Raw genomic sequence first — 25224 nt, 5'->3', positions numbered from 1 at the left:
GGGATGATTTAGTTGGGAATTGGTCCTGCTTTGAGCAGGGGGTTGGACAAGATGAACTCCTGAGGTCCCTTCCAACCCTGATATTCTATGATTCTATGAACATCTTTCTAAATAAGCATCTGAAGAAACCACATCCCCTGCTCCTGCTAATACCAGTTCTTTGCATCACTCTTCGCCACCTCGGTTCAACTTCTTGATTCAAAGTAATTGGGTCTGTGCAGCTCAGCTGTCCAGTTAACTCCCATGCAAAGCACTGACACTATGTTTAACAGATTTGCTAACATACACAACACCACATTTTCAAATAATGTGTTTGCTCTTAATTTTTTCCCCCCGGACTGAGCAGAGAGGCCTTAATTAGGGGCCTATTCTCTTGAAGCTGGGAAGTGCAAACATCTGAGTTATTCAGCCACATTTCATTTTAAACAATGGAAAGTCCTGCTCATTATCTCCCCCCCCACACACACACTCAAAAATGGCTTAAAAGATTTTGCTCAAACTCTCCCCCTCTTCCGCCCCCCAAATTCTCATATTCAAGTTGACACCAAGCATTTAAGATTTCAGCCCAAACAGTGAATTCAATAAAAAGTAACAAGTGGGGTTATAGTGGCAACAGTTTTGCAACCTTGATTACAATGTTCACTATTAGCACAGTTGTTACTACATTGAAAAAAAAGAAAAGAAAAGAAAACACTTTTTAATCAAAGTAGTAGGATCATAAAGGTTCAGGCCACTAGACACTAGAGGAGTTTGCCCATGGCTCCCCAGCCCTCCTTTTCTACATTAGTTTTCACTCTATTAGAACAGTCATTTTATTCCTTTGCATCAGAAGAGTACAGCATCACAGTGCATAGGGCAGCTGAAGGGAAGACTTTAGATTTATACTTGAGGCAAATGAGGATCTAGCGCACTCAAACCTTTTTTGCATGGCTGAACATATGTATAAGCCCACATTAATAGACTGTATATAATGCATATGTGTATCTGTAGCAATAGCATTAAATGCACTTTCATACTATGGCCTGAAGTCTTTAGATTTTAGTTTTTCTTTAAAAACCTCTATAACCTTAGCATTAGCCAAATTTATTTAGAAATGCACTTGATAGAAACTTCACACATTAATAGGGGCTATGATTACTAACCTCTTTAATAGAGTCTTCATTAGGCAGCATAGAGCACAAACATGTGATGTAGGCTTGGCGAAAAGATGATACATTTGAAATATCTGGAGAATCTGCACACAATTTTGACAAGAAAGTAGCTTGTGGAATGCAGTTTGACTTCATCAAGTGTTTTACTCGCATCTGCAGAAAGGAAGGCCCTTCTCGTGTAACCAATTTATTGGCTAGGAAAAGAAAAAAAACCTTTGAGAATATACCAAATTTACAGTTGGCACTTAGTTGCCTCATTGCATTCACACCATTTTGATTTTGTAAGAAACAGGCTGAGGTCTGGTCAATGTTTAGATAAGAGATATGAAACCCTTGTTGCAGTAGAAATGGACAGTAGTGAATAAGCAGTGGTGTTTTCATACAAATTACCACACTCGCAGTGCACCTGTGTAGCGATAAGGGAATGCTATGCTACAAAAGTAGTGCTAGTATATTAGTAAGGGACGGTAGCCTCTTTGGCTCAATAGACATCACAGCACAGCATTAGGAGACACTCAGATCCTATAGTACTTTTCATGAGTAGAAATATTAAATTTGACCAGGACACTTTTTCCTGTACTTTAAGTTGGGTAAGTTTAATATATTTTATTTCTACAGCATCTATCCATGACTAGAAAACTAAGTATCTCAAATAATACACTAAACACTACATGTTCAGCCAAAATAAAAGCATGCTTTATGAAATGCGTCTAAAATCTAGTTATAACACTACCAAAAAAATTACAAAATATAGAAGTCCTTTTCTGAAATTAATTCTGAGGCACTCTGAAAGGGGGAAAGCACTACTTGACTTCAAACAGGATTTAATTCATAGAAGTTCTATGGCCTGTGTTACACAGGAGGTAAACTGGATGATCACAGTGGTCCCTTCTGCTCTATGAATCTATGGAAAGCATTCTAAATAGACAGGAGTCCTGTACTCAGATTCGAGCCCAACCCAATTTTTAAAACCCCAAAATAACATGGCTTCAGTGGCACAGGCAGAGTCTCCGGGTAGTGACCTAAGTACTATCCCACACAACACCCTGGTACATACTTGGGTTGCTAGCCTGAGCCCTGGCCTGCATCACTGTAGCCATACTGCTATTTTTAGTGTGTTTGCTCAAACGAAGCTTGCATGTTTGTCTATCCACGTTCCCAGCTGCAGTGTAGACACACCCATTGGTGCCTGAGCTAAGATTCCCTAAAAAGGGGGTTGTCTTCAATTCATTTGTGACCATTTATGTTCCACAAATGGTACTAATATCCAACACTTGCATCACTGAGATCTTCCCAGAATGGGTGACAAACTCATAATGTTCCCAACATATACTATGGTTTGGCAGAAGGGTGATACTTATTAGGCACCTAAAAGATCTGATGTTCAAAGATGTCAAGCAGATGAAGCTCTCATTAACTTCAATAAGATTTGTTGGCATTCAGCACTTCTGAAAATCATGTCACTTATTTAAATGCCTACCTATGGATTTAGAGCCTCCACTTTAGACATCCAAGTTTGAACTACATCTACAGTACTGACCAATTACCTTCCTTCAGCTGCTAGTCTTCCACATGAAGGATCTGGAGAAGGATGGCCTATTGCATTTACTTGGTCCATGGGCCATATGTCTGATACCACTGTGCTAAAGAAAGCACTCCAAGAAATTGTAGAAAAGAAGGTAGGAAGTGTAGCTGAGCAGAGGCAACATACATTAAAGTCTCCAGGTACTAGTAAGCAACCCTTTTTTCTCCTTTGAGAGTTGCATCTGTATACCACCTGGCTTGGGAATGCATAAAGAAATAACTGATTACAGGAAGACAGAAAAGAAGGGCTTCAATTAAACTGAGATTTCTCTATCACTCTCGCCCACACCATGTATCATATCATGGTGTCAAATATAGAATAGTGCTGTGTAAGAGTAAGACTGAACCTTGCCTACCCTAGACAACTAAACTGATGAGAGCACTAGCATAAAGTACCCTGTAGCGGGACAGTCACCCGGCTCTGGCTCAGAAAGGGTTAAATGCCAGCCCTCGGAGTGGGCTGGGGCTGAGCGCCGATCAGGAAGAGGCAGGAGGCAGCTAATCAGAGCTGGCCAAGCCATTAAAAAAGAGAGCAGATCAGAAGGGGTAGTCAGTCTCTCTTCAGCCTTGGAGAGAGATGGACCTGGCTATCTGAAAGAGCAAAGGGTACCTTGGACAGCGCAGTGCTGGGGCAGGGCAGGAGGAGCTGGGGGAAGCTCCAGCCTGGCAAACCCCCAGGCAGAGGCCTTGCTGTCAGGGCCGGAGGAGGTACTAGGGCTGTGGGGAAGCAGCAAGGGAAGGAAGAGGTAGCCGGTCCAACCCCCTTGGCCGATGATGAGTGGCCACTTCAGACTGCAGTTTGCCCTTGAGGGAAGGGGCTAGATGAAGACTGGCAGTGTGTCACTGAGGCAAGGTGGGATTGGGGTTCCCCGGGGAGGGGAGGACCCCGAATATGTGGGGACACTGCTGAAGGGCAGTACCCAGGAGAAGGGGCACCGCAGGCCGGTGAGGGACGCGGGGCCTGAAGTACAGTGGTGGAGATTGACTAGGAAGCAGGTACCGGTAGGGAGACACCGGCCAGCAGGAGGCGCTCCAAAGCTGGGGTGAGCTAATTCCTGGACTGACCATCAGGAGGCGCCGCCGTGGCGGTGAGTGCCCGCCCTGCTACATACCAACAGTGCAACAGCCAGTCATATTGTTTCAGGTGCAGGTCAGTAGCAGTTTTGCTTAGCACCCATATTTGCACTCAGCTAGCGTTGCTGTTGCGCTGCCTTTGGGTACCTGTCTCACAGCTCACAGCAATTTCTTCTGGGAGATTTCAGAAGCCTTCTGGGCCTTTTAGAGGTCGAGGAGAAAACTGGAAGACATGAAACTACCATAGTCCCCTACTCCCAGCTCCATTTAGTTTTTTCCCCTCAAAATGGAAGCTATGAATGCTCAATTCTTTTTCAGCAAGGAAGGTTTCAGCTGAAGCTAAGGAAAAGCAGTCTTGAGAGAAGAGAGGGTGTTCCAACAGTACCTGCAGACTGATTTCATAATGCATAAAGACACAATTCTGTCACAGATGCCATGACTTTCCGTGACTTCTCCTGGGGCAGGGTTGGAGCAGCTGGCCAGTGACCAGCCCTGGGAGCGGCTGGCCAGTGACCAGCCCTGGGGCTGCTGGAGCAGCAGGTAGGGTAGAGGTTGCAAGAACAGCTGACTGATGCAGTGACTGGGGCTGGGTCATCCCCTGTGGGGTTGGAGTAGTAGCAGTTAACCCCTGCCACAGGAGCAGCAGCAGGGCTAGAGCAGCTGCAAGCCCCGGCAGCAGTCTGCCCCCCACCCAAACGCCCAGGGTATTTTTAGTGAAAGTCAGGGACAGGTCAGAGGTTTCCATGAATTTTTGTTTATTGCCAATGACCTGACTTTTACTAAAAATACCTGTGACAGAATCTTAACCTTAATAATGCAACATTCATGCACCTCCCCCTTCACTGCCTCTGCACACAGGTGTGTGCTGTACTTGCAGATAAGATGCTGCAGATGGAATACCACTCCTGTGTATAAACCACAGGGCCCTACCTAGCTGAGGCCTTTATGTGCCACTGAAATGAGTGCCTCACATTTGGACACACAATTCTTCCCTGGTCTTGCAGAGGACTGGAGTGCTGGGGGAAAGCTGTAAAGAAGTTCAACTGCTATTGTCCTGACTGATGCCATATCATCAGACAGGAAGTTCAGGTACGAGAAAAGGGGGAAAATGCTGGGTCAAACCAGTAGTCAATTTTATTTCTACCTTCTTACTCTGAACTTTTCCAGCTGAAACTGTATCCCCCATTTGCTCCTCCCTCTCATTTCTGAAGTCTACCTGCATGATTTCCTTGTCATCACTCCAAAGAGGTCCTGTTTTGCCACCCATTGCTCAAAATGCCCATCCTACCCATGATGATTTGTGGAATCTGCCTGCACAACTTATAAACTCTGTTTAATACTGGGGGATCTTTGCATGTCCCTGACAGGCTGCAGACTCCCTACTGGATATGGGGTTCTTTATCTTATCTGTTGACTCTTTACTCCATGATGGACTGAAATGGTACATGACAATAGAGGGTTGTTAAATCAGGATAGTCGTCTACTGAACTACAAACACCCTAGACAACAGACTAGCTTCTACCCTGTAGAACTGGTTTGTCAGGGAAAGGTTCCCTGGCAATAAAGCCACCTACTAGGACTCTAGGTCATCACTGAGGCTGATCAGGAGTCACTTGATAGAGGAGACTGCAAAGTTACAAAGAAATGGAGTGGCTTTATTAGAGTGTGGTTTTTGGCCATTTTTTCCATCAGTATAAGATATGGAAAGCTACTGCAGGAGCAGGAAGAGGTCAGGGACATAGATGATATCCCAAGGACTCCCAAGGGAAAGGTAAGCTAGAGTGAGGGTCTTTGTGTTCTGGATATTTGTTTTTCTACATCTCTGCCCCCTGTGTATTTCTAGTGCTTAAGTAAAGAGCAATACCGTGTTAGATGTCCATGCAAAGTGACTGTATTATATGCTATATATAGCATGTGGTCCCTTGAAAAGGTAAACCAGAAGGCTCACACCAAGTGAGATTCTGGGAGAAGGTCTGTTTAAACTACAGGAGAGTCTGAGGTGTCAACACTGAGCTCAGAGACTAGGCTGCTGGGTCAGGTGGTTACAGCTGAGAGGGTCCTAGACAAAAGTGTGCCTAGGGATCCCAAGACAGTGAGCAGTGACTGGACTCTGTTCAGGCTCCTGTGTACTTAGAACACCCATGAATTCGGCCTTTGGGTCCCATCAAGAATCTGATGGGCTACTGACAGGGAGAGCCCCACCGCATCTATGACACGCTCTGCCTTTGAACTGTGACCTTCGTTTTGCGCTCAACTGGTAAATTCAACCATATTCCCTATTCACCTCTCTGTACACGTCCACAAACAGATCCTCTCTGCTCCCCCTCTTTCTGTACAATGTTCCACCACCATGGATTAAGTCTGCCCACCCCCCCATCCCCCCGGTCAAACGTAGAGCAGCAGTTATCACTACAGTAACAAAAACATGTTAGTGCTAATAAACATAGCAAAGCCTCAACCATCATCTGGAATCCCAAAGTATGTGATCAAATTAATTTAAGTTCTGTTTCAAATTCTAATGGCTACTAAAGTGGGCTACTTTACTGGTGGATTAAGAATGGTAAGAACATGACATCTCAGTCATAACATGGAGCATAAAGAAAGGTGGGGAATGGGCATTGACCACTGACTGTTCTCTGCTCAAAGATGGGGGGAAATGGCAAGGTTACAGCGAGGAGGAATTTTGCCAGTTCTTTCTGCATAACTTTTCTACAATACAACCCTTCTGATCCACCCACACCGCTAAAACTCTTGTCCAAACTCATCTCCTCACGTTTCAGTTACTGCAACATCCTCTTTTCTGGCCTGACAAACCCAGTCTTGCCCTGTTCATATCCATTCAGAATGCTGCTGCAAAGATCATTTTCCGAGGCCCTCATTTTGACCATGTCATTCCTCTCCTTGAATGCCTTCCTCTTCTCTTTTATGTCAAACATAAGCTGCTTGTCTTCACTTTCAAGTACAGTCCCTACCTTACCCACCATCTCTTGTTCACTGATGCTCGTCTCCAATTGGCCCATGGTGCCAGCCTACACAGCCCACTTAAGTTTTCAAACAAGTACCTCTGTGCTTTCTCTCATGCTGTCCCATATGCTTGGGAGGTGCCCCTCCTAAACATCTGCAAAGCTACCTCACCCTTTAAATCCCTATCAAAACTCTTCTTTGCCATGATGCTTAGAACGATTAGGCTTCTTGTGTTCAGAGACTACTGCCTATCATGGTGATCAATATTGTCTCACTGTCTCCTTTTACTCCCCCCATACGTCTGTTGTCTTTTGTCTTGTAATTAGATTGTAAATTCCTTGGGGCACAGACCATCTTTTTGTTTTGTGTTAGCAGAGCACCTAGCACAATGGGGCTCTGACCCATGACTAGGGCTCCTAGGCACTATGGATAATATAAATAATAAATAATTTTGCGCTCTTAACACCTTCATTGAAGGGGTGAGGTTGTTAATTTTTAATAAAGAATTTCTTTAGTCACAAATGTTTGGTTTTGATACCTATTTAATTTAGATGAGCAAACAAAAACCAGGTCTGACTAAAACTTCCTTCCCCTCTTAACAACTCAGCTTTCATTCTTTTGCCTCTTGCAATATCATCAGGGGGCTTACAGTCTAGGTATGATCTAATTTCTAATATAAAAAAGCAAATTACTTTCAGGCCTTCTTTGTACATCCTCAAGCAGTGTTTCTCAATCTTTTTGATACCAGGGAATGGCTTGCTGCCTTCCTAAACTGTATCAGGTAGATCAGGGACTGGCACTGGTCCACAGACTGGTCATTGAGAAACACTGTCCTAAAGGAACAAACAAGCACATATGTGAAGAGATGATTTCTCACCTTGTGCTGTAACTGAGGTTCTTTGAGATGAGTGTCTCTGTGGGTGTTCCACTTTAGGTAATTGAGCACCCTGCACCTTTAGTTGGAGAATTTCAACAGCAGTAGCTGGCTGGGCTGCACTGCACATGTGCTCTCCCAATCTCACGCCTGTCATAATAGCTGATTAGTGCTGTACAGCCACCCTGCAACTCAGTTCCTTCTCTACCGCAGAGGACTAATTAGAACTCTGAAGTAAGGAGGAGGATGGAGGGTAGTGGCGCACCCACAGGGACACACATCTTGAAGAACCTCACTTACTGCGTAAGGTGAGTAACCCTCTTCTTCAAGTGATGTCCCTGTGGGTGCTCCACTTTAGGTGACTGAAAAGCAGTGCCCCTCAGGTGGAAGGAGGGGTTCGGAGTTAATTCTGAATGGACAACAGGACCATGTGTTCCAGCCGAATGTCAGCTGCTGAGACCAGGTCGACGACAGAGTGTCGTATTAATGTGTCGGGTGATGTCCAAGTAGCTGCTTTGCATATGTCATTAATAGGCACGTCATTCAAGAAGGCTACTGATGTGCATACAGCTCTTATAGGGTGTGTTCTGACCCATTAAGGAGGTTGTAGCCCATGTTGATGGTAGCAGAGCTGGATGCAGCCCGAAATCCATTTGGAAAGTCTCTGCTTAGAGATGGGTTTGTCTTTGGAGCTTTCCGTGGTGGAGAACAGCAGCTTAGGAGTTTTTCTGAATGGCTTGGTCCTATCTAGATAAAAGGCTAATGCCCTTCTGACATCCAATATGTGGAATGTTGCCTCTTGCCTGTCCTTATGAGGTTTAGGAAAGAATGTGGGAAGATGGATGGGTTGGCTGAGGTGGAATGAAGGGACTTTAGGCAAGAACTTAGGGTGGGGTCTCAGAGTGACCTTATTCTTTAAAAAAATATTGTATATGATGGGTCTGCCATAAGGGCCCCTATTTCTCCGACATGCCTCGCTGACATTACGGCTACTAGAAAGGTTACTTTAATGGAAAGATGTAGTAGCGAACACGTAGCCAGAGGTTCGACTGGAGCAGTCAGAGATCGAAGCACTAAGGTGGAGAAGCTGGGGCTCTGAGTTGAGGTTACAAACGCCCTCCAGGAATCTTTTAGTAGTTGGGTGTGCAAAGACTGAAACGCCATCCACCTTGTGGTGGAAGGTTGTAACTGTGAGCAGGTATACTCATAATGAACTCACTGAAACCCCCGATTTCTTAAGGTAAAGTATGTAGTCCAAGACTATGGGCAGGGTAGAACTGGTGGCTTCAATTTGTTTGTTTAGGCACCACATGTGGAATCTCTTCCTTTTGTGGAGGTATGTCTAGCGAGTAGTTGGCCATCTACTGTTTAGCAAGATATCCTTAACTTCTTCGGAGCAGATCATCTCCTCCCCTTGGAACCATTGAGGAGCCAGGCTCTCAGATGGAGCACCTCCAGGTCCGGGTGCAGAATTTGGCCTGCATCCTGAGAGAGGAGATTTGGAAAAAGTGGAAGGACTTACGGCGGGGATGCTGGCATCTGTTATAGGTATGGATATCATGTTTGCCTGGGCCATGCTGGAGCTATCAGGATGACTTTGGCTTGATCAGACCTGATCTAGTGTATGAATCTAGGCAGTAGCGGGATGGGAGGGAAGGCGTACAGGAGAGGTGAGTCCCATCGGATGAAAAAAGCATCTCCTCTGGATTTTGGAGCAAAACATTGGACATTTGCTGTTCCAGCTCATGGCAAATAGGTCTATCGGGGGAACTCCCATTGTTGAAATATGCTCTGGATCACGGAGATGTTTATTTCCCACTTGTGGTCATGCGAGAACTTGCAGCTTAGGGTATCCACTGTGATGTTCTCAGATCTCGGTAGGTAGGTGGCTGATATGTTGATGTTGCGTTGGATACACCACGTCTACAACTTTATGGCCTCTGTGCATAAGGCGTGTGATCTCGCTCCTTCCTGCTTATGTGGAACATGCAGGCCACGTTGTCCGTCATGATCTGTATGGTTTTGGTTTTGATTAGGGGCCTGAAGTGCGCACTGGCATTGCGAACTGCTCACAGTTCCAGAATATTGATTCCAAAGGAGACCTGCCCTGTGCTGTGAGGCTAAGTGGACACCCCATCCCAGTAGGGAGGCGTAAGTTGTAATTATCATTTGGGCGTGGAGGGGGGCGGGGAAAGGGATCCGTCGGAAGTGGAGCCCTGTGCACACGTTGTGCAGGTGAGTACACCATTGTGACGAGTCCTTGATCTTCACAGACATGCTTAGGAATTTGTTCAGTGTGTTTGTGTGAGATGTACATAGTCCTGAGCCAAGCTTGCAGGCAGCGCATGAGTAGTCTGGCCTGATTTACGATGTATGTGGTCACCACCATGTGATCTAGGAGACGAAGGCAGGTCTTGGCGGATACCAGTGGACTGTGTATCGTGGTATCAATCAAGTTTGTCAGGGTGACAAATCTCTGAGGCAGTAGTGATGCTTTCGCCTCCATACAGTTTAGGTGGACCCCAATAAAGGAAGATGTCGATGTGTGGAGTATGCCCAAGAGACTGTGCTGAGATTTGGTAACCTCTTGAAGAGGGATTTGAAGTGTGTCAGCTATTCTTTTAAACAGTTCCTGAAACTGTTTGAAATAGTCTCCGGTAGTAGGGAGCAGAGGCATGGTGGTCTTGTCACGTGAGAAAGACGAGTTGGTTGCAGGAATAGCCTCCTGGTCTAACTCCTGCTCTGTTTCCTCAAAAGTTTGTTCCCGGGAGATGTCAGGTGGTGCTACTAGCTTTGGTGAGGAGTGTCTAGAAATTTCCCTGCTGCTTGGTGGCTTGGGAAAATTTTGCCTGTATGTGCCCACGGGTCCCAGACCGACCATTGTGGTGGGAAAGGCACAGGTAGGGGTCCCCATACCACCCCTGTATGTCTGGTCTGGGATAGTGTCTAGCGTGCTCTTGTGGCTCAGATCTGATACTGGTCTGCAGGGGCGAGGAATGCTGAAATGAAGGAAGTTCCCCCTGACACTGCATCTGTGCTTTCAGCACCACGCACACCACCAGCTGCATCTGACCCTCTCCCTCCCCCCCTCCAGTGATAGTACCAAGGAGAGGAAACTCAGGTTCCAGGTTCACTGTCAGGCCCTTAGGTGCAAGGAACTGCTGTAGTCTTGGTAATGGAGGAGGCACTTGCATTTGTTGCGGTGCCGAGAATTATTGAGGTACTGGGAAGTAGTGCAGCACCGTGGGGATAGGTGCCGATGTTGACTGCACCAAGGACTTAGGAGGCTTTGGTGCCGATGCATCAGTGATGTGCGGCAGAGAGCCAGGAGGCGGCGCCATAACTTAGAAACTGCAGAGGCACTCAGTACAGAGGATTTTGTTGTTGCTGCCAATGCCATAGTGGAAAGGGCAGTCTTTTCTCTGCCTTCCTTTTTGGAACCTGCCCACTTAGGGACTGTGGCTTTAGTCCCTGCTGACTCAAAGGTACTTTACTGCAGTGTGGTCCAGTCGGTACCTATGCAGTGGAATGAGCTGGGGAACGCTTCTTTTTAGATGCAGGTTTGATAGGAGGAGTGGAAGCTCTCCTCTTTGCAGGCCTTTTAGGAGACAGGTCCCTCCCACATGAAGGTGAGGAGGGGGAACTGTCAGAAGCTGCCTTCAGTAATTGATCACCAGGAGAAGTTTGCATTCCTGAGTCTGAGGCAGGCTTAAATTTGAGGTCCCTTGCTTTCTTTGTGCGAGTCTTCAGATGACAACAATGAGTGCACTTTTGGGGTACATGTGTTTCCCCCAGGCACCTGACGCATTGTGAGTGTCTGTCAAAGATAGGAATTGCCTCACGGCAGGAGATGCAACGTTTAAACTTAGGAGACCCTGGCATTTCAAAGGGACTATCCCATGGCAGGGTGAAGTTATAAAAAAAGAAAAATAGAAAGTCCTAATCAACTATTCTATTATATACAAAAACTGCTAACAAGAACTCCTGAGGTAAAGCAAATGAAGACACTGCCGGAGCTCCGACTTGGACAAAGGGGCAGTTGAGAAGGAACTGAGTGTGTGTGGGGTGGGGTGGGGTGGGGAGTGGAGAAACACGGCTGCACAGCGCTGATCAGCTACCATGACAGGTGCAAGACAGGGAGAGAGTGCATGTGCAACCCAGCCAGGTACGGCTGTTGAAATTCTCTAACTAGAGGCACAGAGCACTCAGTCACCTAAAGTGAAGCACCCACAGGGACATCACTTGAAGAACTTATTTTTATCATTTTCAAGTAACCTTTAAAATTCTCTCCATTTGCAACGCACGCATTGGTCAGAAGTGGTGAAGAGTTATGCAAGTCAATCTACTGAAAAGTTTTGGGGAAGGAGAGAAAATTCCACATTGGCAGGAAAAGAATGAAACATTTCTCTGGCAGATTATTTTTTTAAATGGCGGTTCTTTCAAGATGCTCAAATTTACGATGTTAGAAATGGCCTGGGGCTGAGATGTATTATTAAAGATGATTAATGGACAGAGTGCCAGTGAGAAAGTTTCACGATAAATGCAGTTTATCGCGTGACTAGCATCATACAGCTCCAACTGAAATACTGCCAAATTCTGTAATAAAAGGACAGTTACCTGTTCCGTAACTGGCATTCTTCGAGATGTGTTGCTCAGGTATATTCCACAGTAGGTGTGCGTGCTTGCCACGTGCACCGGTGCCGGAAGTTTTTCCCTTAGCAGTACCCGTAGTGGGGGAGCCCAACTGCGACCCCTGGAGTGGCGCCTCTATATCGCGCCATAAAGGGGGCTGCGCGCTCCCCCCATCCTCAGTTCCTTCTTGCCAGACAACTCCGACAGGAGGGAAGGAGGGCGGGATGTGGAATACACCTGAGCAACACATCTCGAAGAACGCCAGTTATATAACAGGTAACTGTCCTTTCTTCTTCGAGTGATTGCTCATGTGTATTCCACAGTAGGTGACTCCAAGCTATACCTGATGGAGGTGGGTAGGGGTTTTAAGGGTGACCCGGGCGGAGTACCATCCTACCAAACCCGGCATCATCCCACATTTAGGAGACGATCGCATAGTGCGACGAAAAGGTTTGGACAGAGGACCATGTAGCAGCCCTGCAGATGTCCTGAATAGGGACATGAGCCATGTAGGCAGCCGACGAGGCCTGAGCTCTCGTTGAATGAACCTTTACTATAAGAGGCGGGGGAACCCCTGCCAGGTCATAACATGTGCGTATGCACGGGGTGATCCAACGGGAAATCCACTAGGTGGAAACCGGTCGCCCCCTCGTGCGCTCGGCCGATGCAATAAACAGCTGAGGGGATTTCCGAAATGGCCTGGTTCTGTCCAGATAAAAGGCCAGCGCTCTACGCACATCTAACATGTGCAGACGCCGTTCCTCATTGGAGGAATAGGTCTTAGGACAGAGGACCGGGAGGAAAATGTCCTGATCTATGTGAAACGCCGAGACTACCTTCGGCAGAAGAGCCGGGTGCGGGCGGAGCTGGACCTTATCCCTATGGAAGACCGTGTATAGGGGCTCGGAGGTCAGGGCCCTAAGCTCCGAGACCCGGCGGGCTGAGGTGATAGCCACCAGGAACACCACTTTCCACGACAAGTGGGACCAAGAACACGTGGCCAAGGGCTTGAACGGGGGCCCTGTGAGGCGGGAGAGCACTAGGTTAAGGTCCCAGAGCGGGACCGGGGGGTCTAACGTAAGGGAAGGCCCGATCCAGCCCTTTTAGGAACCGGGACGTCATGTGGTGTGAAAACACCGAGTAGCCCTGCACCGGGTGGTGGAAGGCCGAGATGGCCGCCAGGTGCACCCTGACCGAAGAGGGCGCCAGCCCTTGGGTCCTAAGGGCCAGGAGATAATCAAGGATAAGTTGGACAGATGTGGAGGAGGGGGAGGAACCCTTCTCCCTTGCCCACCTGGAGAACCAATACCATTTAGCTAGGTAGGTACGACGTGTGGATGATTTCCTGCTCTCTAGCAGGACCTGTTTAACACCCTCCGAACACCTCCCCTCCTCCTCATTTAACCATGGAGCAGCCACGCCGTCAAGTGGAGGAGGCATCCTCCCTCCTGGGAGAGGAGGTCCGGTCGAAGCGGCAGCCTGTGCGGGGGGCACTGAAAGCTGCAGGAGGGTCGCGTACCAATGGGCCCAATCCAGGGATATGAGGATAATCCGTGCCCCGTCCGCCTTCACCTTCTGTAGAACCTTGCCTATCAGGGGAAAGGGTGGGAAGGCGCAGAACAGGCAGCCTGACCATGGAATCAGGAACGCATCCGATATTGCCCCTTCGCCCTCCCCCACCCTGGAACAGAATCGTGGGCGGTGGCTAACAGATCTACCTGGGGAGTGCCCCACTGTAGGAAGAGCCGCCTGGCCACCTCTCTGTGTAGGGCCCCACTCGTGTTGTTGGGAGAAGAATCTGCGTAGGTGATCCGCGAGCGTATTGCGCTTGCCGGGCAGGTGAAAAGCCCTCAGAAGGATGTCGTGGGCTATACAGAACTCCCACAGGAGCTGGGCTTCCTGGCACAAGGCCACGGAGCACGTGCCCCCTTGTCTGTTGATATAATACATCGCGGTCGTATTGTCCGTTAGGACTCTGACCACCTTTCCCACTAGGTGTTGGCTGAAGGCTACGCACGCCAGGCGCACCGCCCTGAGCTCCCTGACATTTATGTGCAGGGACAATTCCGAGGGAGACCATCTGCCCTGGGTTTTGAAGCCCCCCCACATGGGCTCCCCATCCCAGGTCCGAGGCGTCTGACACCAGATCTAGTGAGGGAGGGGGCTCCCGGAAGGGGATACCCTGAAGCATGTTGCTTGGGAGGGACCACCATTGCAGGTCGGCCACTATATAGGGTGGCAACGTGACGACCTTGTCCAGGACGTCCCTGGCCTGGGAATACTCGGAAGACAGCCAGAGTTGGAGGGGCCTCATCCTGAGCGTGGCATGTCGCACCACGAAGGTGCATGCTGCCATATGGCCTAGGATTTGAAGGCACACCCGTGCCGTCGTCACAGGGAAGGCCATGACCGAGGCGATGAGACCTTTGAGCGTCTCGAATCTGTCCCGGGGGAGGGAGGCCGTGGCCACCAGCGAGTCTAACAGCACCCCTATGAAGTGTATGCACTGAACCGGGACTAACGTGGATTTTTCCTCGTTTACCACTAGGCCTAGACTCGTGTAGGTGTCTAGCAGGAATTCCATCTGCGCCTGCACCTGGGACCGAGACTTGCCCTTGAGCAGCCAGTCGTCCAGGTAGGGGAAAATCTGCAGCCTGTTCCTCCTGAGGCGGGCTGCGACCACCGCCATGCATTTGGTGAAAACCCTGGGGGCCGTAGAAAGGCCAAAGGGGAGGACCGTAAACTGGTAGTGGTCTGTCCCTACCAGGAAGCGGAGGAAGCGCCTGTGGCCTTCGAATATGTGGATATGGAAGTACGCATCCTGGAGGTCCAGGGCTGCAAACCAATCTCCCGGGTCCAGGGACGGGACAAGAGAGGCTAGGGACACCATACGGAATTTGCAGCGAACCAGAAACTGCTTGAGATTCCGCAGGTCGAGGATGGGCCTGAGCCCACCTTTCGCCTTCGGGATCAGGAAATATCGGGAATAAAACCCTTTGCCCTGGAATTCCTGAGATACCCTCTCCACTGCGCCTAGGGTGAGGAGGCACGTCACCTCCTCACCGTCACCGGTGCAGTGGGGGTGAATCGAACTGCAGCCTGTACCCCTTGGATATGGTACTGAGGACCCACCGGTCCGACGTTATACGGGACCAATGCACTCTGAAGGCTGATAAACGGTTGCCAAAAACCAACTTTATTAACTGAGGGGGGGTTTCCCTGGCAACAGGCCAGGTGGCCCACCCCAAAGTCAAAAACGCCTCTTGCCCTTCGAGGGTCCGGGGCGTGGGGCTGAACGGGACTGGCGCTGTGATCTGCATCTCTGGTCCCTAGGCCTCTCGGGCTGCGGTCTGGGTTTGTCCTTGGCTGGCGGGACATACAGACTGAGTGTCTGCAGGGTGGTGCGGGAGTCCTTCATCCCGTGCAGACGAGTGTCTGTCTGGTCCGCAAATAATGCCTTGCCATCAAATGGCAGGTCTTGCATCAGGTACTGGGATTCCACTGACAGCCTAGACAGCGAAAGCCACAACGCCCGTCGCATGGAGATAGCCGAGGCCATCGAACGAGCCGCCATGTCAGCTGCATCCGAAGCGGCTTGGAGAGCTGCTTTCGCCACTGCCACACCCTCTTCAACCAGAGCTCAAAACTCCTTCCTGTCCTGCTCTTGGAGGGAGGGCTCGAATTTTGGTAGGGATCCCCACAAGCTGAAATCGTATCTGCTCAGGAGCGCTTGGTGGTTTGCCACCCTGAGCTGGAAACTGGCAGAATAAACTTTTTCCCCAAAAGTGTCCAGTCTCCAGTCCTTGGGGGTTGGCCGTGTCTTTCACGGTGGTTGACGGACTCCACCACCAGTGAGTTCGGGGTAGGATGAGTGTAGAGGTACTCATGCCCTTCGTTGGTACGAAGTACTTCCGCTCTGCCTTCTTGGAAATGGGCGACAGAGAGGACGGGGTTTGCCATAGTCCGGTCGAAATGTTGGCCACCACTTGGTAAAGCAGCAGTGCCACATGGCCCGGTTCCGAGGAGGAGAGGACAACAAACAAATTGTCCGATGGCTCCTCCATCTCCTCCGCCTGCAGCTGGAGGTTGGCGGGTACACACTGGAGGAGCTCCTGATGCGCCTTGAAATCCTCCTGAGAAGGAGGGAGCAGTGCCGCTATGGACTCGTCCAGTGCCAACGGGACGACCGGGATGGCCCTTAGGGCATCAGGTGGTGCCGGCAGGTCGCACTCCGCGTCCGGGTCTGGTGCCAGTGGTGCGGCACCCGAGGACTGCTCTCTGTGCCGAGGGGGGGAGACACCGAGTGGGCTTGGGTTGCCCCAGCCACAGAGCGGGGCCTCGGCAGTGCAGGTGCCTGGGCCACGGTGCCCACTGGCACCACTGTCCTTGCCATGGCGCCCCTTGCCACTGAGCCGCCTGGGGTCCTACCAGGGTTACATGTTCCTGGGGGACGGTGCGGCCCGGGGAAGGACGGCTGGGAGCCGAGGCAGAGGTGGCCGAGGAGCGCACAGTGCCATAGAAGCGGCTTGACCGGTCCCGTCCATGTCGGGTCCTGCCCCGGGATTTAGACCTTGACAACGATGAGATGTATACGTCGGAGGTACTGTCTCTGGAGTCCCGTCGGTGACCGCGGCTATGACGCCGCGGTGATGGTGACTGCCGGGATGCACTCTGGGCATGGCGCACGCCGCGGTATGATCAGCAGTGCCGATGGCGTCTAGACCTGCTATCGCTGTGGCCGGACGAGGAGCGTCGACGCTTTCTGTCCCGGCGCCTGCGACCCCTGTGGGTCAAGGAAGACTCCGGCGACTCGCTCCCAGGCGACCCCGACAATGGAGTGGAGGTCTGTCGCGGGCTATGGGAAGGCCCAGCGGATGGAGTAGAGACGTCGACCGCCGACCTGGCTGGTGAGGGCTGGTGAGCGCCCAACGGCAGCTTCCCTTAGGACTGGGTCCCCAGCTCAGGCGGCCCACTTGGTACCGGCATGACGAGGATGTTGCACGCTGCCTGGGCTGCCTCCGGCGTCGACAGAACCCTCATCGTCGGGGAGGCGCACGCGGACAGGGTCGGACTACTCCGCTCCGCACAAGTCGGAGGTCTGGGTCCCAAGGGGGATCATGGGCTGGCCAACTCGGGTCCGGCCTGACCCCTGTCCTTGTCTCAGCACCACTGGATCTTGCCTTATTCTTGGCAGGGGAGCAGTGCCAACTGGTGGATGGGGCTTCGCTCCGCACCGAGGATGCGGTGCCCAGCGCCAGGTCAGGTCGGCATGCTGGGGCCGGGGCCAATGCCCACTCCATAAGCAGAGCCCGGAGTCAGATCTCACGTTCACGCTTAGTCCGGGGCTTGAACGATTTACAGATTTTACAGCGCTCACTTATGTGAGCCTCGCCCAGACAGCAAAGACACTCGGAGTGTGGATCGCTTCTGGGCATGGAATTGTGACAGGAGTCGCACGACTTGAAGCCTGGGGCTCGGGGCATGCCCCAGGCCAGGCTACTAACTGCAGAAACTAGTAACAGTCGAGGATCGTATTACCAAGGATAGAAGCTACAGCAATGCTGGAGCACAAGTTCCAACTACCTTCACTGGCGGCAAGAAGGAACTGAGGGTGGGGGGAGCGCGCAGCCTCCTTTATGGCGCGATATAGAGACGCCTCTCCAGGGGTCGCAGCGGGGCTCCCCCACTACAGGTACTGCTAAGGGAAAAACTTCCAGCACTGGTGCACGTGGCAAGCACGCACACCTACTGTGGAATACACATGAGCAATCACTCGAAGAATGAGCAGCTCAAATCAGGATTGACAGGTACCTGCCCCCAACCAAAGGGTACCAACAGTTTATTGAACTCCATATGTTATAAATCAGAATCTCAGTTCTTACCTTCTTCTGGTTCTACTGGCTGCTGTGATAGAATTTTAAGAAGAACTGGATTTTTCCACACGCCTTCCCTAGTAATGTCAACCAGTATTTGGAGATTATTATTCCCAAATTCCAGTAAAGCATCATGTGAATCCTATAAAACAAAAACAAAAACACAAACCCAAAGTCCATTAAGAGAATTTTAAGTAAGATTAAATATTGAATCTAACTTCAGAAAGACAAACTACCAACCGTTTTGGCATTATACCACCAGAAAATGTGTTTAACACCATTCAATTACATTATGGTCATTCTTGAATGCTTCATTTCTCTTGTGCTGTGTTGGGACACTACAATGCTGCTTGTTAGCAAGCTGGCCCTAAGTTCTGCAGCTAGGTCTTCAGGTTTCTGCAGCATTCTGCCAGCTTCAGTTAGAGGTTTTTATTGAATTAAATGAAAAAGACATGTCCCTATAGTAGACCATAGACTATTTATTTTTATATTAATATGTTTACACCGTTTCTTCATTTTCTGCATGCCTCAAATTTTCCTAGTTTCAATACAACTAAACAGAAGTTGTCAGAGGTTTTGGCAGAAGATTAGGGACAGTTGGGGCTTTTAGTACCAGATAATATGTGGAGTGTGGCTTGGGAATTGTAGGATAAGGACATTAACTTGACCATTTTATGAGAAACAATGCAGATGGCTCAAACTGTCATCTTTCGGAGTTAATGCTCTAGTGAGATGAGTAGGGCCAGTTCACAACCTCAGAGAGAATAGCTATTTACCTTGTAGTAATTGTGGTTCTTTGAGATGTTGAAGATACTGTAGATCCCACTATAAGAGTGCATGTGCCTTGTGCACAGAAGATTCATGCACTCAACTTTCTCAAGCTCCCATGCGAGAGCATAAAGGGCACGAGATCATAACCTTCCCTCAGTTCCCTCCCAATTCAAAGCGTGTGTTAGTTGAGGACTCCTAAAGCATGGACAGAGGTGGGATTATGGGATTCACAGATTACAACATGATGAAGCAGCACAGTTATTGTAGAATAAGTAACCACCCTCTTTGTGTATGTGTTGGTGTGGATCACCCCCATGATAGGTGACTGGCATGCAATACCACTTCTGGATGGTGGGATGAGGCATATCAGCTGCATCAGTCAAACATGGATCATAGCACTACTCTCCAAAACCTGGCATCTGTTCTGGCAACTAAGTCCAATGCATAATGCTTGACAAAAAGTTAGTGGGTTGCTCCATGTCGTTGCCTTGCAATGCAAATTGGAGATCTCTGAAGCAGGTGGAGGCTGTCCCTTGAGCTCTAATAGAGTAAGTCTTGATATTCGCTGGGAGAGGTACACAGCCAACTGGTAACAATGAGATACATTGCATTAGCTAGTTAGATATTCTTTGTGATGTGATGGCCTGGCCTTTGGAATGGCCATGGCTGTAGCCAGAAATAACTGGGGGGGAGGGGGGGGAGGGGAATCTGAACGGTCACTGTAGTAAAAAGACACACCAGATGTTCCCCCAGGATTAAAAACTTTTATCCAGATGACGAGTGGGTTTTGGGAAGACGACAGGCAGGTTAACTATTCACACAAAATTCTGAGACCACCTGAGGGACCATCTTAGGGGAAGGTTTCAGCACCACATTGTCCCTATGAAACATCATGTAGGGAGGGTCAGCCATAAGTGCTTGGCACTCATTCTCTCTCCTGGCCAAAGTGATACCATCTTGAAACACCAGGAAGGTACTGGAAGACAGGCTGGAGTACTTCAGAGGCAGCAAATACTCAAGGATCTTCCGAACCCAAGCCTGCACAGGGTCCACACTACGATGAGCCGCCCATACTGAGAACCTCTTCCATTTAGACAAATAAGTCCTTCTGGTGGATATAGTCATCCTCTGTATCAGGATCTCCTGGACTTGCCTATAGCAATCCCCATCCATGGTACTTAACCAGCCAACACCCTGGATGTTACAGGGACTTCAAATGTGCATGGAGTATCTGATTGTGGTGATGTGAAATCAGATCCGGGCCGCCTGGGAGTTGAATGGACATATGTGGCAAGACTATCAACCAAAACTGCTTTACCCAGTAGCATACTGTGACAGATGCGAGACCCTGGAACTGTGGAAACGTCAAAAGACTATTATAGTGAGATGTGCCAAACGCTACCGGTAAGAGTCCAAGGATTAGTCAAACTTGTGTGTCTATAATGCTATATGTATCTTTGTGAGGTTGGGTCTGTGTTCGGTCTCCTCTAGGGAGAGGGTTACCAAACTTTCGCCAGGAACTAAAATCAATGGAGGTAATTACTGCAAATTCAAGATCAGGTAAACAACGCCAGAGAAGTTTGGGTCAGTTACATATACTGGTTCAGACCATGTTCAAGAGGCCAAGGAGATAAAGAAGGGCGTCTGGTACAACGGGTTGGCATGAACTGACTTATGAACCTCATTTTGATTTAAAAATTGATGTGATTGTAGCTAACAGGGTAAAACCCTGCCCAGAAGAGTTTGAAGAACTAGATCTTGCCAAGATCTCTACGTGGAAAATAAGAGACACCACTAAGCTTAGCAGGCATATCAAAACAATATAATTGTATGATGTTTTACCTGTAATGTTTTTGTCCTAAAATAAATGTATACTATGCTTTGTGAAAGCTGTCTGGTCACTAGTAGATACTGTCATTGTCCCTTCAGCAACCTGAGGGATACACAGCAAATTTCAGGGGGACAGCAAACCTAAATCCCCAATCTGGAAGAAGAGGAATTTGGATCCCTGCCCACAGAAAGGCAACAGCTGGAGGCCTGAGATCTAAAGGGGCACTTTTAGGTCTCGGGGGGCAGAGATGCCATTAACCTCACAACTATGATAGGAGTATGAGAATGACTGTGGCCTTGTCCCTTTTGATTTTGGAAGTCACCCTAGGGATGAGGCAAATGTGTGGAAGGGCATGAAGAAGGCCTGGTTTCTACAGCAAAATGACGCCAGGCTCATGCCCCCGCTGGAACAAAAGTTTTGGCATTTGGTGGAGAGCCTGTCTTCATAGGAAGCCATTCCCCCACACCCAATGATGGACTATTGGCTCTGTGATGGATCTCTGCAGAGAGGACTCATGATAGGGCCTGATGAAATACATCCTAGAATACTCAAGGAGCTGACTGAGGAGATTTCGGAGCCATCATGTTTGAAAACTCATGGAAGATGGAAAAGATTCCAGAAGACTGGAAGAAGGCAAATATAGTGCCAATCTATAAAAAAGGGAATAAGGACAACCTGGAGAATTATAGACCAGTCATCTTAACTTCAGTATCCGGAAAGATAATGGAGCAAATAATTAAACAATCAATTTGCACCTAGAACAGGGATAGGCAACCTTTCAGAAGTGGTGTGCTGAGTCTTCATTTATTCACTTTAATTTAAGGTTTCGCATGCCGGTAATACATGTTAATGTTTTTTAGAAGGTGTCTCTCTCTAAGTCTATATTATATAACTAAACTATTGTTGTATGTAAAGTAAACAAGGTTTTCAAAATGTTTAAGAAGCTTCATTTAAAATTAAATTAAAATGCTGATCTTACGCCGCCAGCCTGCTCAGCCCACTTCCAGCCTGGGGTTCTGTTCACCTAGGCCTGCAGCGGGCTGAGCGGGGCCTGTGGTCAGGACGCCGGCTGGCAAGGGGCCGGCAGCCGGGACCCCAGACCTGGGCGGGGGTTCAGGGGTCAGGGCAGAGGGCTGGGTGTGTGGGGGGGTGCAGGGCAGAAAGCTGGGTGTTGGGGGAGACTCGAGGTCAGGGCAGAAGGCTGGGATGTGTGTGGAGGTGCAGGGCAGAAGGCTGGGTGTTGGGGGGAGGTCAGGGCAGAAGATTGGGTGTGGGGGGTGCAGGGCAGAAGGCTAGGGTGCTCAGCTCGTGGGGGTTCTCCCAGCCCCCTGCCCTGAGCGGCTCATGGCAGGGAGCTGGGAGGGATATGCCCGGTTCCACCCCCTTCCCCAAGGCCCGTCCCTACCTCTCTCTGCCTGCTCTACAGAGCAGTGAGCACGCTGCCGCTCGGCTCTGCTCCACTCCCCCTCCCACTCGCAAGGGCCATCGCCGGCAGGGAGAGGGAGGGGGAGGAAGAGGGGCCAGAATGCACCAAGCTGTGGGAAGAAACTGGGGAGGGGGGAAGCTTGGCTGCCGCAGGACCAAGCTTCTGCCTTCTGACCCCGCAGGGGAGAGCGGTGGGCGGGGGGTCTGAGTGGGGCGGGGGGCCAGGACCCACCCCCACCGCTCTCCCCTGCGGGGGCAGGAGGCAAAAGCTTGGTCCGGCGGCAGCCAAGCTTCCCTCCTCCCCCGCTTCTTCCCCCAGCTTGGTGCATTCCGGCCCCTCCACCCCTCCTCCTCCTCTCACCGGGCAGGCAGCGTGCCACTCAAAATCGGCTCGCGTGCCGTGTTTGGCACGCGTGCCGTAGGTTGCCAACCCCTGACCTAGAAGATAATGTGATAAGTAACAGCATGGATTTGTCAAGAGCAAATCATGTCAAACCAACCTAATAACTTTCTTTGAAAGGATAACAAGCCTTGTGGATGGGGGGGGGGGGGGGGGGGGGAGCAGTAGATGTGATGTATCTTGACTTTAGTAAGGCTTTTGGCACTGTCCCACCTGACCTTCTCATAAACAAGCTAGGGAAATGCAACCTAGACAGAGCTACTATAAGGTAGGTGCATTACTGATTGGAAAACCATTCCCAGAGAGTAGTTATCAGTGGTTCACAGTCAAGCTGAAAAGACGTATCGAGTGGGGACCCACAGGGATTGGTCCTGGGTCTGACTCTGTTCAATATCTTCATCGATTTAGATAATAGTATAGAGCAGCGGTGCACCAACATTTCCACTTGCACAGCCCTTACCATTCATGGAATTTGTCCCCGCCCACATTACTTGTAATGTGAAGTAGCCCCCTTCGTGTTGCTGCTGGCAGCAGCGCTGCCTTCAGAGCGGGGTGGCTGGAGAATGGCTGCTGCAGGCCGGGGCATTGCCACCCTTACTTCTGCACTGCTGCTGGTAGCAGTGCTGCCTTCAGAGCTGGGTGGCTGGAGAGCAGCAGCTGCTGGCCGGGGTGTTCACATTGTTTGTGGCATGGGAGGATTATTTTTTTAATCCTGCGCCGGTCCCGCCCCAAAATATCCACTCTATTTTTATACTGCTCCCACTATTATGGCAGAGGGTCCTGCGGGACCGATGGAATCCTAGTTTCTTCCCACCCCCCTAGAGAACCTCTTGTGTGCCCCCCACGAGGGCACCCCCCCCCAGTTTGTGCACCACTGGCATTGAGGGTACACTTACAAAGTTTGCAGATGATATCAAGTTGAGAGGGGTTGCAAGTGCTTTGGAGGATAGGATTAAAATTCAAAATGATCTTGACAAACTGGAGAAATCGTCTGAAGTAAATAGGATGAAATTCAGTAAGGACAAATGCAAAATACTCAAAAAAAAAATCCGATCTTGTGCTTATGAGATGCATGTGCCCCTACAGCACAATCCATGCTGCCACATACTCGAAGGCTATCTGCAGACTCGGGCACACAGCACTACATCAGTTCACATTTTTAAGCTTTGTCTTGCAATCTATCAACCTATTAACCTTAAACATGGAGGAGCTACATCCTCAACCTAAAGTACAACTTTTCTACTCTGCAGTTTACAAGAAATATTGGGAAACCTTTTTCTCAGACCATGAAATCCTTCAATTTATTTTTCAGCAAGCAGGTAAGTTGCGTCCCTCTAGTGACTAGAGTACACAAGTTACTGCCCATTAATCTGAAATATAGTTAATTTTGCTTTGCTAGAATTTTGCATTTCTTCTAGATTGCACAATAAACCACTTTGTTGTTCTCAGCACTGGTGATCAGTGTTATTATGCACATCTTAACATCGCCGGGGAACATTTAGCATCTTCTCACTAACCCCCACTACTCAACATTTGTAAATAAAGCATTTATTCTCAGTAGATTTTGTGTAAAACCCTGTTTTACAAAGTGGCCTTCGAATACTTGAAGCAAAATAAGTTTTGTTATCCACCTGGCAAATCCTAGTTGTCACATAGCCCAATCCCACTCACTCCATCCAAACCAATGTTGCCGAAATCACTCCCATCTTGGAATTCCTTCACCGACTTCCCCAGTTCTGACTTAACTCCCACAAATACAAGGCTTTGTACAACTATGCCCTAGCCTACATCTTGGACTCTCTCTCTTACTGCATCTCCACACCCGTAGCCAACGATGCCAGCCTTGTAGTTTACTTCACTCACTTCTGTCTATGCCTTTTTCCATGATGCCCACATGCATAAGGCTGCATTTGCAATTCCTGCTCTCCATGACACCACCCTCTCATTCAAGTCCCACCTATAAACTCACTTATTCTGTTATACATACACAAATTCATATATTCTAAGGCCAGAAAGGACCACTGTGATCTTCTAATCTGACCTCCTGTATTACACAGGCCACAGGACTTCCCTGAATTAATTCCTGTTTAAAATAGAGCTTATCTTTTAGAAATCCATCCAACCTGGATTTAACAGTTTCTAGTGATGGAGAATCCACCACAACCTTTAATAATTTTTTGCAATAGTTAATTATCCTAACTTAAAAATTTGTGGTTTATTTGCAGTCTGAATTTGGCTTACTTCAAATTCCAACCATTGGAGCTTGTTACAACTTAATGAAATACACTTACTTGTATAGACTGATGGAATCCTAACCATGTGTCACATGGCAATTCACTTTCAGGCACAGAAAGCAGTAGTTCAAAACAACTCCTGTAACAAAAAAGAGCTGTATAAGTTAGATAGCTAAAACACTGCTGTAGCAGCATTAGGAAGTGGCAGGTCTTGTTTTATTCCTAGACATGAAACTATGTTAAGATGCAGCCATGATTGAAATCATGTTTTAGTAACTTAAGAGTAAAAAAAAAGGTTACAGGGATGTAGTAATTATCACAAAACCAGGTATTATAAACCCAGGAAATTCAGTTAAGATTAAATTTCTAAGAAATCCAAACTATGTTAAAAGTAAGAAATGCACAGTTAAG

The 25224-nt window shown here is 48.9% G+C and overlaps 1 protein-coding gene across 3 annotated transcripts in view; it reads right to left on the bottom strand.

Annotated features, from left to right (window-relative positions):
* RLF (rearranged L-myc fusion) overlaps positions 1-25224 on the bottom strand; it is a 114835-nt gene that overhangs the window by 56355 nt on the left and 33256 nt on the right. For all 3 annotated transcript variants that reach the window (XM_024199602.2, XM_024199606.2, XM_024199605.2), the window contains exons 3-5: positions 24871-24952; positions 18162-18294; positions 1143-1345 (exon numbers count right to left, since the gene is read on the bottom strand). In XM_024199602.2, coding sequence (XP_024055370.2) covers positions 1143-1345; positions 18162-18294; positions 24871-24952 — 418 coding nt within the window. The remainder of the gene's footprint in view (positions 1-1142; positions 1346-18161; positions 18295-24870; positions 24953-25224) is intronic.

Source organism: Terrapene carolina, unplaced genomic scaffold, assembly GCF_002925995.2.
Source record: "Terrapene carolina triunguis isolate 2854851 unplaced genomic scaffold, T_m_triunguis-2.0 Scaffold236, whole genome shotgun sequence".
Lineage (NCBI taxonomy): Eukaryota > Metazoa > Chordata > Testudines > Emydidae > Terrapene > Terrapene triunguis.
Note: the sequence above shows the minus strand (reverse complement) of the source record. Positions and strands in the feature narration are given on the sequence as shown.